Source organism: Limulus polyphemus, unplaced genomic scaffold, assembly GCF_000517525.1.
Source record: "Limulus polyphemus unplaced genomic scaffold, Limulus_polyphemus-2.1.2 Scaffold1498, whole genome shotgun sequence".
In the NCBI taxonomy this organism is placed as follows: Eukaryota; Metazoa; Arthropoda; class Merostomata; order Xiphosura; family Limulidae; genus Limulus; species Limulus polyphemus.
This window is the reverse complement of record NW_013667108.1, coordinates 52,756-65,429: the sequence shown is the minus strand read 5'-3', so window position 1 is coordinate 65,429 and position 12,674 is coordinate 52,756. Positions and strand designations below refer to the sequence as shown.

The 12,674-nt window shown below is 32.6% G+C and overlaps 1 protein-coding gene across 1 annotated transcript in view; it reads right to left on the bottom strand.

Annotated features, from left to right (window-relative positions):
• Positions 1-12,674, bottom strand: part of LOC106463845 (dynein heavy chain 1, axonemal-like) — a 233,622-nt gene that overhangs the window by 192,431 nt on the left and 28,517 nt on the right. Inside the window, 3 exon segments of the mRNA XM_022391464.1 lie at positions 9,961-10,091; positions 10,495-10,662; positions 11,125-11,315. Of these exon segments, the coding sequence (XP_022247172.1) occupies positions 9,961-10,091; positions 10,495-10,662; positions 11,125-11,315 (490 nt within the window).

The following is a 12,674-nucleotide window of genomic DNA, read 5'->3' as shown; positions in this document are numbered from 1 at the left end:
CCAGACAAGAAAGAAGACTTTATATTGTTTGTAAGTTTGTAAAATTTTTGAATATAAATCATTGTTTGTAATAACTATTTGTAATAACCGTTATTTTAAATTGTATTATTGTTTGTATATTAAAATATATTTGTAGTAAAAAAGAAAACTGTGTGTGTCAATTTTGTTGGCAAATATCATAAATTGGATATATATCGGCATTTATTTAAGTACTAAATTTTAATTATCATTTAGCTCGGTTTCAGACCATTCGAAATTTTGATACGTAACAGACCTTATTGAAGAGTTGATGAGAATCATATGAAGTATAGTAGCAACGAAAAAGAAGAGTAAGCAAATCATAGACATGGCAGGAAGAGGAAAAAATTGACTGACTAAGCTGAAGATAACCACAAATCTGAAACACAGTGGTGGACCGGTGGTAGTGTCAGACTATCTGAGGAAAAATTTTGTAACTAATTTGGCATCATTTTCAATTTAAGATGAAATATTTAGCGAAAGAAATATTAACATGCAAAAATAACAATAGTTATCGAAATCAAACATGCACTTATCTCCAGATTAAAGATTGTATTACAAGTTTGGATCTAAGCTGAAACTCCATCCAGTTTTTTAAACGTGTTCTTAATAAGGTCAAATACAAAGAACATGGTTGGCTACTTTGTGGAGACTTAAAAGTCCTTTGTATGTTGTTCGGTCAACAATCCGGTTATACAAAGTTTCCATGTTTTTGTGTGAATGGGACAGCAGAGTACGAAATCAGCACTGGATAAAAAAGCAATGGCCACGCAGAGTCAACCTGATACCAGGATTGAAAAACATTGACGTAAAAGTTAGGTTGACACAGCTAGCGCAGATAGCCCTCGTGTAGCTTTGCGCGAATTTCACAACAAACAAACTGAATAAGGATACATATTCGTTTGTCATCAAATTTCTTCCCTTTTCTTCAGTTTGTTTGTATTTTTGTTAGGAAACATAATAATAAAAAATGTTCATTGTGGTAAACGAAATAATAATTTGATCTAAGTAAGAGTTCTTTTTTTTTCTCGATTTGTAAAAAAAATCCTTACGTGATAGAAAAAAATTAATATAATTTTCGAAATTTGCGTAGCTGAATTATGGAAAATCCGTTATTAAAACCAAAACAACTATTATGAAGTTTAAATTCGCAGGCCTGTGTAATTAATGCTACAATTTTATACTTGTTTAAAGACTTATTTCCGTAAACTCCTAGCACTGTTTGAAAACTATAAAACTGGTTTACTTGTATACTGTGTAACTTCGTCTGACGTGGTTTTGAAATAAGTATTACATTGTGTTAGATGAAATATGTATATATAGTTTGTTTTGTTATTTTTCGAGCTGTAAACCTCACAGCTACAACTTTTAATTTTTCAAAGATACAAGCTTACCAATAATAATTTTGTCTGATATGAAGCTGTGTTGTCATGTATGTAATGAAAACAATTTACAGCCTGTTGAGACACAAATAAATACATCATATATGAGAAAATGTTAATAAACTAGATCTGATAATAATCTCAAATATTAGCTTATATGAACCAAACGTGATATCTAAATAACTGGTACAAGTTGTCCACTGTAATTTTCAGATAATACCTGCCAAGGTTTGTTTGTTTTTTGAATTTCGCGCAAAGCTACACTAGGGCTATCTGCGCTAGCCGTCCCTAATTTAGCAGTGTAAGACTAGAGGGAAGGCAGCTAGTCATCACCGCCCACCGCCAACTCTTGGACTACTCTTTTACAAACGAATAGTGGGATTGACCGTCACAATATAACGCCCCCACGGCTGAAAGGGCGAGCATGTTTGGTGTGACGGGGATTCGAACCCGCGACCCTCAGATTGCGAGTCGAGCGCCTTAACCACCTGGCTACGCCGGCCCCACCTGCCAAGGAAACGGGTGTAGAAAACAAAAGAGTATAAAATAAAAGGATTAATAAAATTACGTTCTTATGAATGTAACATAGGTAATATCAACGGTTTAGTTACATATAATTGAAAAAATGAGTAAAATTCATTACTTAACACTCCCTGAATAAGTTTGTTTGCTCAATTTCATAAAAACTTTGCATTTAAAAAAAAGTTCTGATTGTATCACACACTCAGTATCCTTAAACACTTATAATAGTATATAGATAATGAAAAAGTTTTAGCTGAAAGGTACTAAACAGAAGGGTAATAACCTAAACTTGCAACTATTATCAACAATATAGTCACGCAGTAGTACTGCTCAGCCCTAGAATATGTCTCCACCCTAAGAATACGCATATTAGAAAATGTCATTAATCTCGATTAAGGGAATCCTGCAAAGGGACTTGCCAACAGGGAGGTGAGAGGGGGGTATTATCGGTACTTACTAGTAAAAGTGTATTCAATTCTACAAATTTTACAGAAATAATGAGACTATTTTTAGTTATATTATTTTTTTTGCTTAACTTTAATTCTATTAATGATTTGTCATTGATTTTTATATCAATTTGGAATCCAAAACTGAGTAAGCACTGGATCTAAACAGGGTGAGCAAGACACCTAAACCCTCCATCGTGTCGCCAGCCTTGGGCCGACGTGACCTAGTGGATAACGTGCCGAGCTGCGGATCAGAAGATTCCAAGTTAAAGTTATGCGTGATATGCTGCTAAACCCTTTCCCCCATGTCAACTTTAGGTGTGTTATAAAAGTGACAGACAATTCTGCTATTCATTTAAGAGTACCCATAGGTGACTAGTTGTGCTGACTGGTTGCTCTTTTCTCTGGTCAGAAGTTCTAAATTAGGGAGTCTACGTCTGAAGTGTTGAAACAATGTTGTTCAGATTGAGAATACAAAATACCGTGTCTTTAAAAAAACAAAAGTGTTACTTTTTGGTGCAGTGTATTTTCCAAACTATTATAGCTAGATTTAGAGATCCTGTTTTTTTAGCTGATTTTCCTAAAAGCCAAAACTCTTTTTTTTTTGCTTTTGCCCGTGGTGCGTTATAAGGGTGATGGTCAAATCTCAATATCTGGTTTGACAAGAATAGGTCAAGAGTTGGAGGTGAGTACTTTTGAGTTGTTGCTTTCCATCTAGTCTATCATTTCAAATTTAGGAACGGCTAGGGCAGACAACACTGGAATAGAGTTGATCGAATATTCGAAAACAAAACAAACAATTAATAATTATAGAATTACAAACTAAGTAATTTTAATTTAAAGAAGGTTGTCACTTTTAAGGAATTATTTGAAAACCCCCTCCCAAAAAGTGAATCTTAAGATATAATCCTTTTTTTCCATAGCTGATGTTTCTGATACAATTGAATAAATTGAAACTGAAATCGTCACATGATAGTGGATATCATAGTTGTCGGAACCAGGGGGGTGGGGGTGAGGCATGTCTCCTTCCAGTAATTAAACTAGGTAGCCTGTTCTTAATAATTTTTCTTGTCTGGAGTTCCTGGTAACTTAGACTTCTTTAGAATGAAATTTGGGGGGGGGGGTAATTTTTTTTTTGTGCACTGTAAGAAGTAAGTATTAGTGCATGTATAGACCTGTCGAGCTAGAATGGAGCTTGATAGTTATATAATAAGCTTTGCCATTATAATACATTTAGTTTGGTGAAATATTCTGCCGCGCGAGAAATCAGTAATATTCTCTCGTTCGAATAGCGTCTGTTTTTGTAGAGCAAGGCGTCACCTAGAGGTACAGTTGCCGCAAAAATCGGGCTCCCACTTTGGAGATGTGGGTGCGCTATAAGAGTGACGGTTGAATCCCACTTTTCTGTCAGACAAGAGTAGACCAAGAGTTAGCGGTGGGTGCTTTTGACGACTTTCCTTCCTTCTAGTTTATCAGCTTAAAATTAGGGAGGGCAATGCACAGCCCTTTGTGTAACATTGCGCGAAAATAATGTTTATTTTGAATAAAAGGCACAGATAGACCTAAAGCAAAATATCTCGGTTGATGTAAGGGTATAATTAATTTTCGAATCTGATATACCAAAATACTTTAACATATTAATTCAAACAATATCACACTGACGTTATTCTACCCTTAAATCCTACGCAATGTTTTTCACTGCATTACATGTTTGTTCGGACGTTAAGCACAACCAGGAAGAAACAAACCAATAAATCGCAATAATGTTTTATGTAGATTAGATAAATACAATTTGAGAACAATCTGTTTTGATATCAATTATAAAATGCTGCCCATTTCTGAATGTAGTCACATGTCTAGATGAAATACCACACATTTTTAGTATTTGCTAAAGACAAGTGGACCAAGGGAAGGAAGGATAGACTATAGTATACCGTGAATTTCCTGAGAAATTATTTGTATTTAAATATAAACATTACTGTCTGTCTTTGAAGAGTATTTACCATTATAAGAAAGTTCCATACAATGGAACTGAAGTAGAATTCATATGAGAAACTAAACTCTCATAAACATCATTACTATTTGATTGAGACTGGAGGGAAAATTAAATTGTTCCTTTCAAACAATCTGAGCCTCTTTCCTTGACACAGTTTTAATCAAGAAATTATTTAATAATTTCATTTTATTCGATATAATTTTTTATAATATGTTACAGGCAATTCTTTTTCTTTATTTTATGTAAAGTAAAATTGTTATCAGATCTTTTTATAAAATAAATATTTTTAACTTCTATACTGTTCACTTATGCCAGTTTCAGTGCAAATTAGGTTACTATTTCGAAAATGCCTTGTTCCTCAATTAGAAACAGCAGTGTGCATTACATAAATTGCGCTAAGAGTTAACACATTCAAATGTAAAAACAGCAATAATTAAAAAAAAAAACTGCCAGTGGAACAAAACCAGTTAACAATTAAATTGTTAAGTTTCTTTCAACACAACTAAACAGATTTCGCTATCGAAATTACGATCTCAAATTGAAGAAAAAGACTTTTAGTCCCAATTGCTTGTAAACCTAACTAAGGTCAAGTGAAACCAGCGAAGTTGGAAAGGTATGCGCTACGTGACATTAACATTAAAGATATAAAAATTAGAAACCGCGGTCTTTGACCTCTTTACCTTAATGACTCATCAACGTAAAATTCTGGAAAAAAATTAAACTAAAAATATACAATAAAATACATTGTCCTGAAAAACATTTAGCACACTCATAATTAAATATGTGGACGTATAACTGCTTAGTGTTATTGCACCTCATAAGTTTGCAAAAAACAAAACAAAAACATTTTTGAAACAATAATAGAGCAAATTTTTGGAACGGGTTTACCTTTCCAAGAAATGAGTAAGTTACAGTTACATCAGCGTGAACCTGAAACGTACAGTCACCCTTGAAGACCTTAACCAGTTTTCAGAATACTGTCTGCCGTGTACTAGCTTGTCTTTTATTAACTTTTTATGCGTCTGGTTACAGGTAGAAATACATATTGACACATCATACATCAGCGCTAACAGATTGTCAGTCTGAGATTAAACGTTTATGGCACCCGTGTTTAGCAAGCCAGAGAACACGCTATAAATTTTGATGTTGTGTTGTTAATATCGGATCGCGTAAAGATAAACAAAAGCTGCGAAAGAGGATAATTAAGTCGATTTCAGGTTCTCAGACTGTTGTAAAAAAACGTTCGGCATGCTAGCACTTTGTTGCGTTTTTGACAAGGCGGCACTTTGAAGGAAATCAAAGACTCACGTGCTTTGACATATTAATACTAGACGGCGTGAAAATTACAGATCAACCGATCAACGACGCAGCGGCTGCAAAGAGCCGTCGACAAGCAAGCTTGTGTTTGACATTCTGCAGGCATTTCTGATAGTAAATTACCAGTCTGGCAGTTGGCCTATCCGGCGCCAGGAAGTACCACTGTTGGTGGGTAGAAGTCGACTCACGAACCACCAGCTCCAGTTAGACGTCATCATAGGCGGCCTTCACGTGCATTACATTCCGCGTGTCTAACTCGCCAGTTCCGCGTTAGGTAGCTAACGATCAAGATGGCTAGGTACCTGGCTGAAAAACTGAAAGTGACCCATTTTCAAATTTTCCTCTGCGCTAATTACCGACTTCGTAAAATATAAGTATTATACATGCACTAGCAGCAAACTCCGCCCAATTAAATTACATGCGCGCTACGGCTAATTGTACGGGTGATCGATCATGGAACTATTTAAGTTTTTTCACAGTCGGTCTTCCAAAGCGACTCTCAACGTGTTTAAATACTTTATACTGTTGAAAAATAACATTATGTGTACTGATTCCACACTATATGCAATCATAATATATATATATATATATAAATCATATGAAACATATGTATATATGTGTATATAAATCACATGAAACATATATATATATATGTGTGTATCACATGAAACACATATATGTATATATATATATCACATGAAACACACATATATGTATATATATATATATATCACATGAAACACACCGTTCAACTAATCGTAACAATACTTAGTTTGAATAGGAAGTATTACTTCAAGAATTTTGTACGTTTCCTTTAAGTGAACCAAATGAGCAACAGGAACAGATGAATATATGTTACCATTGTGAAGGAGAACACCTTTTAAACTTCTTTTGGAGGAATCAATGAACAGTCGCCACTCAATTGGTTCACAGACAAGCACTGGTATTAATTCAGCAATATTGTTGCAATAAATCAGTGAACCTTTTTGCAAAAAGCATGGTATAAACTCATTCTCACAATTTCTGTACCAGTAAAATGATGTCCCTGGAGAAAGTAAGTTCTTAGCCCTTAGTCTAAACCCCAAAATCTCTGAAAGAATCCTTGGAAGGCCCAAATCTCTCACCAAATCATTAAGTTTACCTTGTGTGAAAATGTTTGGTTCACCAGTTGTTTCAGGTTGAAAACAATCCCTATCATCATTTCTATTGACATTAGATTCAGAATCAGAAGAAACTGTATCAAGAGTCTTGGGGAGTAGTTACAGGTACATCAAGTCTATGAGCAACAGACGTTATAGCAGATTGAAGGTTCGGATAAGAAATTTCCTTTTTATTTCTTGTACTTTACATGAGCAAAAATAGCAATCATTTCCACGGTTTCTAGGCTTACACCAGACCATTGGAATTCCAAAAGGCAAAGACTTTTTCTGACCTTTAGTCCATTGTCTCAACTCTTTGACATAAACAGTGCAAACTTTGTGCAGAACCCATGATTTGTCTCAGTCCCCAAGTTTTATTCCAAAATACATCTAATATGTTTTTTTTTGCCTTTGTTTCTTTACAACAAATTTACCACAAATATAGCAGAATATGTTTGGGTCATTTATACAACCTCTTGTTGCCATAGCAATGAATAAATAATATTGAAAAAAAAATGTCAAAGTGCACGCACAAACAAATACTTTCCAGAAATGACACATCATGTGGCCTGTTCACCATTTATATACTAGCAGTCTGTTTCTCGTGGGTTCTAAAATGATTGATAAGACACTCACATCTCAATTGGTATATCGAAATCTGTAGCCAGTGGTTGTCAACATTTTAAGCATAACAAAATGTGACCCAATTTCAATGAAAATGATTCACTTATGTAAAAGTAATTATGACATTTTGTGAAAAATCTGCACATGTTGAAGTTGAAGAAAAATGGATATCATTTTTGGATTTAATGTACAGGAATTACTGTAGGACATGTAAAAAATTTCAAGACGATAAAACCAACACAGGCCTGTTTAATACAACAACAAAAAAGCACAGTAGATCATTCTCACCATAAACTGATTGATGAGTTAGACAGTGATTTGTAAGATCTGATGTAAAGTCCTTTACTTCAAACCCTACAAATTGTTTGCATTCTACTACTATATGGAAACCTACTGTATCTCTTTTGTTTGCTCTATGCCACATTGGACTGTGTGTTTATACATGTATTTTGTGTTTGATGATACAAAATGTGAACTGGATAGATATCTATGGCAGAATACTATATCTTTACTTGTTTCCATCTCTAATTATTTTTGTGGCATCACTAGAGTTGGGGTAATCCTAATTCTATGGATGGTATCTCACTGTAGCATACTTTTCAAAAATGCAGACTGAGAAAGAGACTGGTACTAGTCAGTTCTTATAGAAACCATAGAGCCATTTAGCATTGACATCATGTACTACAAATTATGTGTTGGTTATTATATGATGCAGAAATAGAAGTGTGTGTGTGGAATCTATGTGTTTTTCACTACTATATTAAACCTGCTTGCATATGTGTTACATATACAAATATAATATACATAAGAGCAGAGTTTATTCAAGCAAATAAGAAATTTTGGCTTGAAATATTGAGATGGGATACATTTGCTACAAAACTACAGTGATTGGCTTGAACTGTATAGAGATAACTACACGGTGTGGTCTGTAATTCGTAATGCAGGGATAGTATATTTCAGGCTTGGTCTCAAACTGAAATATTCAAGAGCATGAGTTTTTTAAATAAGGAAAAACTCACAGTTAATAGAGAACCTACACCACATAAATTGCAATATATGGTGGCCCCTTTATTGTTCCATAAGAAGATAGATGGATTGTACATTCACCAGTGTGTTCAACAAGCATGACCTGAAGTCATAGTGGTACTTCCATTCACTACAAATGATTCCAGGTGTGGCACAAGTGCTACATCTCCTTTTCATTAAAAGATTCAGGTCATGATCTAATTGGTTGTGACATCTTAACCTTACACTGCTGATTGAACTTCTGACCTGCCAAGGTTGAATTAGCTAGTAGTTTAAAAACCTGAGAGCCCAATACTGTGAATTGGCTGACAATATACTACACTCATTAGAGGACCATGATGAACCACCCATCAGACCCACAGTGTGTCAAAAATATATTACTTATGCAAAGTAACATCTTTCAGGTGTCTGACTCACCTATTATTGATGATATAAATCTGCCATGGTTACAACGGACTTCACTATATCCCAGAAAAAACACCTCACCAGCAGTCAGAAATTGTATATATTGTAAATATCCTTCACTTAGATGTAACCTGTGCTATATCACTACTATTATTTTGTATTTTGAGATTATTTTAATTTTATTTCGAATTTTGATTGCAATTTGTTTAAAAAAATCTTCCTAGGCTTAGATTTTGTTTTTTAGTATTCTAATGTGTTTTATTTTGTAGTAAGTGGCTGGTGCTGATAATTCTTTTCTATTTAAAACTATTGTATTTTATTCTATGATTTCATTTTGAGTTGGTTTACTTTCAATTCTGTATTGTAATTTGGATTTAATGTATTCTGAGTTTTAATTTTGCATTTGAAATTTTGTATTTTGATTTTTAAATTTATTGTTTTTTATATTTATTATTATTACTATATTGAGTTGGTTTTAGCTTTGTTAACTGGTTGATGGAATTATGTGTTAACTTTTCTTGTCTTTGTTTAGGTGTTGTATCATCATGCATGTCATCTGAAGAAATTAATCATTACATTTTGGAACCTACAAGTAATTTTGTAAGATGGCCCTTGATTTTAATTTAAAAATTTAGGGCAAGACAATCTTTCAGATAAGGAAGGGAGTGGTTGTAACGATTTAAATAATCAAGGATTTTACTCTTCCATAACTGTTATAGAACATATCTTTGATCACATATATTCATGTAATGTTTTTTCTAACCTGTTATATACTTTCTCATTGACTGAATGTCTCAAGGTCACAAACATGTACTAAGCCTTTTACACAGGTAAAATCTAGATAATGAGACCTTCATTCTTAAGTCTTTAAAAGTCAATACAGAACCACACCTGGAATGGTTTAAGACTACAAATAGAACATTGATTGAAGAATGTATTCTGTGAACTAAATTTTAATTCCATTAGGTATGTTGGTCAAAACACTCAAGTCATAAGTATACATGCCATTTAACTCAAAAACTCCACTTGGCATTTATTCATCTAATGATATTAAATTTAACTAAATCAAATGCCCATAACCTTACCAGAATTTATTGGTGTTCAGTGGTAAGTTCCATTGAAAATTCTTTGGAATGTTCATTATTGGCTGGCAGGATTCTTTAACCATATGGGTAAAAGCTTCCAAAGAGTACTCTACTAAGTAGCGTACTGCATCCTACAAATAAATAGAAAACAATTATGAACCTCATCTAATGTAACTATAATGGCACAAATACTATGTTACTTCTAACATATCATAGAACTTTTTTCTTTAAGTTTTACTTTTACTCACTTTTTATCTATAATTATATTTATGATATACTATGCTTATCAAAAATGCATTACAACTGTTATACTGTACTCGAAAATCATTACAAAAATATATCTAAACAATTTCAAATCTTTGTGATGAATACACAGAACTACATTACATCAATAAGTCCATAATAAACCTCTCAAAAAGAACAAGCATAATATCATTTGTTTGTCTTCAAGTAAATAATATTTTAAAGATTCTAATTTGTAAGATCTATAGAATTTTGCAAATATTAAAAACACAAGTTCATTTATTTGTTTACCTGCATCATAAAGTTGACAACACTCATAAATTTCTTCATTTTGGACTGTTGGTATACATACCAATTGGTTTCATACAAATTAAAATGTCCTTTGCCAGCATGTCGAAAACTAGTTCGAATAGATATCCTTATATTTGTTAACCAACTGTCATGTAGATACATATGCACCTAAGGAGAATTTTATAAACTGCTTACAGAAAATAATTTAAAGAGTGAAGAAATGCGTATTCAGAAAATTACTGTATGCTTCATGAGATAAATGAAAAGGTAAAGAAAAAACACAATATACTATAAAAATAAAAATTTTATGAGGCATCGGTCATGAAAGTTTAAAATACAGTTAGAATATGTTAGAAATAAATAAGGAAAACACAAAATCAACTATCTCATAAATCATATTTTTCATCAATTAATGCTTCTGAAACTATGGTAGATTAGTATTATTATATATTCTTGGCAAATAAAAAAATTTGACAATTAGTTCAAATGAAAATGATGGAAAAGTTTTCTCTTCTCTTTGCTAGTATGTTAGGCATCATCTTCTTTAACTGAAAGAATCTATATCATAAAAACTGATAGAGAGTTTATGAGTGAGCTTTTAACCACAGACATTAAAATAATATTTCTTACTTGCTGTATCACATGATCCTGAATTTTTTCCATTTCTTCAGCTTTCACAGGCTTCACTATTAACGTGTGATACAGATGCAAAGATGCTACATTTTGACATTCTTTTCTAAGCTCACTAAGAGCAATTATAACTTCTGGTTTTGTAAGGATACTATGAAATTTGAATGATTTCCATTTATTGTGAAGAGAAAAATTATTAATGAATGGATATTCTGAAAAAAATTAAAATCAAACAACACACAGTTATACATGAAAATTCAAACATTAAAGTTTATACCTAAGTGATAAAACTTTATTTGGTTTTTGAAAATTAAAAAAAACATGAGAACAAATTTTTTTTTGTCAAATTAGGTAGAGCTATGTTATATTAATTCATATGAATTACAAAATATATTAAAACACAATGCAATACACATAAGAGTAGAGTTAATGATAATTAACTATGATATTTGTAGAAACACCTACTAGAATGGTATTTAGGTACCTAATGTCTCACAGGTAGCAAAAAATGTCTGTAAAAATGAAGATTCAGGAAATATTATGTAAAGAATAAACTGAATACCAAAACCAAGATAAAACAAGTAAACATAAGTGAACAAATAATCAAAGTTTTATTCACAATAAGGTTTATGTAGTCACAAAACTGATTGACTTCTAATTGGTTTTACTCAAACTGGCTGCTAAGGCTGGAGGGGCTTTTGAAATGTCTGCACAAGCCAAAAACAGAAAGAATTATGTTGTACCACACTTTCAGGTCAGATAAAGGGTCAAACTTGATACTTGTAAAAGTACAAATACTTGTAAAAAATTGGTATGAGTTGGGGCTCACTCCACTTGAATTTTTCTTTGGAATAGTCAATAACTTAGGTAACCCATGGATTATGGAATACTATCCCCTTGAGATGAACTTATCCCATCCCAGGGTGTGGACAAAGACACACAACCAACTTCATACAAGCTTCTACTGCTGCATCTTATCCTTGTTTGTATAAAAATGTTAGTATTTGTTTAAAACCTTTCAATAACCAGTTTACAAAAATCTCATAACTGCATGGAAATTTAGAGAAATTACCTTAATATACCTGAACAAGTGCAACTTGTGTTTGTGAAACACCTATGTCATATTAACCTTGACCTTCAAAAGTTAACCAGATCTAGAACTTTGTATATAGAGTCTGTTACATAAGTTTCATCTAAATTCATCCATCCAATCTTGAGATATCCTGTCTACAAGAATAGAACATACAGACCAGTGGAGGCATTATAAAGATATATATTTTAAACTATTATGAAAAGGTGAATTAATTAGATATATCAAATATAAGATCCTTATCTCAGGGTCTTCCCAGACTTTAAATATAATGGCCAAACTGATTAATATAGGTTTTAAGGTGTTGGTAGTTATCATTTTTCTTGGGTGACATACAAAATGTTGTGACACCTACATGAAGACAACAAACAGAAACAACAAAATAGCATCTCGTAAAAACAAAAGAGAATGAAATAAATACAACTTAAGAATGAAAATTTAAATACAACAAAATAAGATA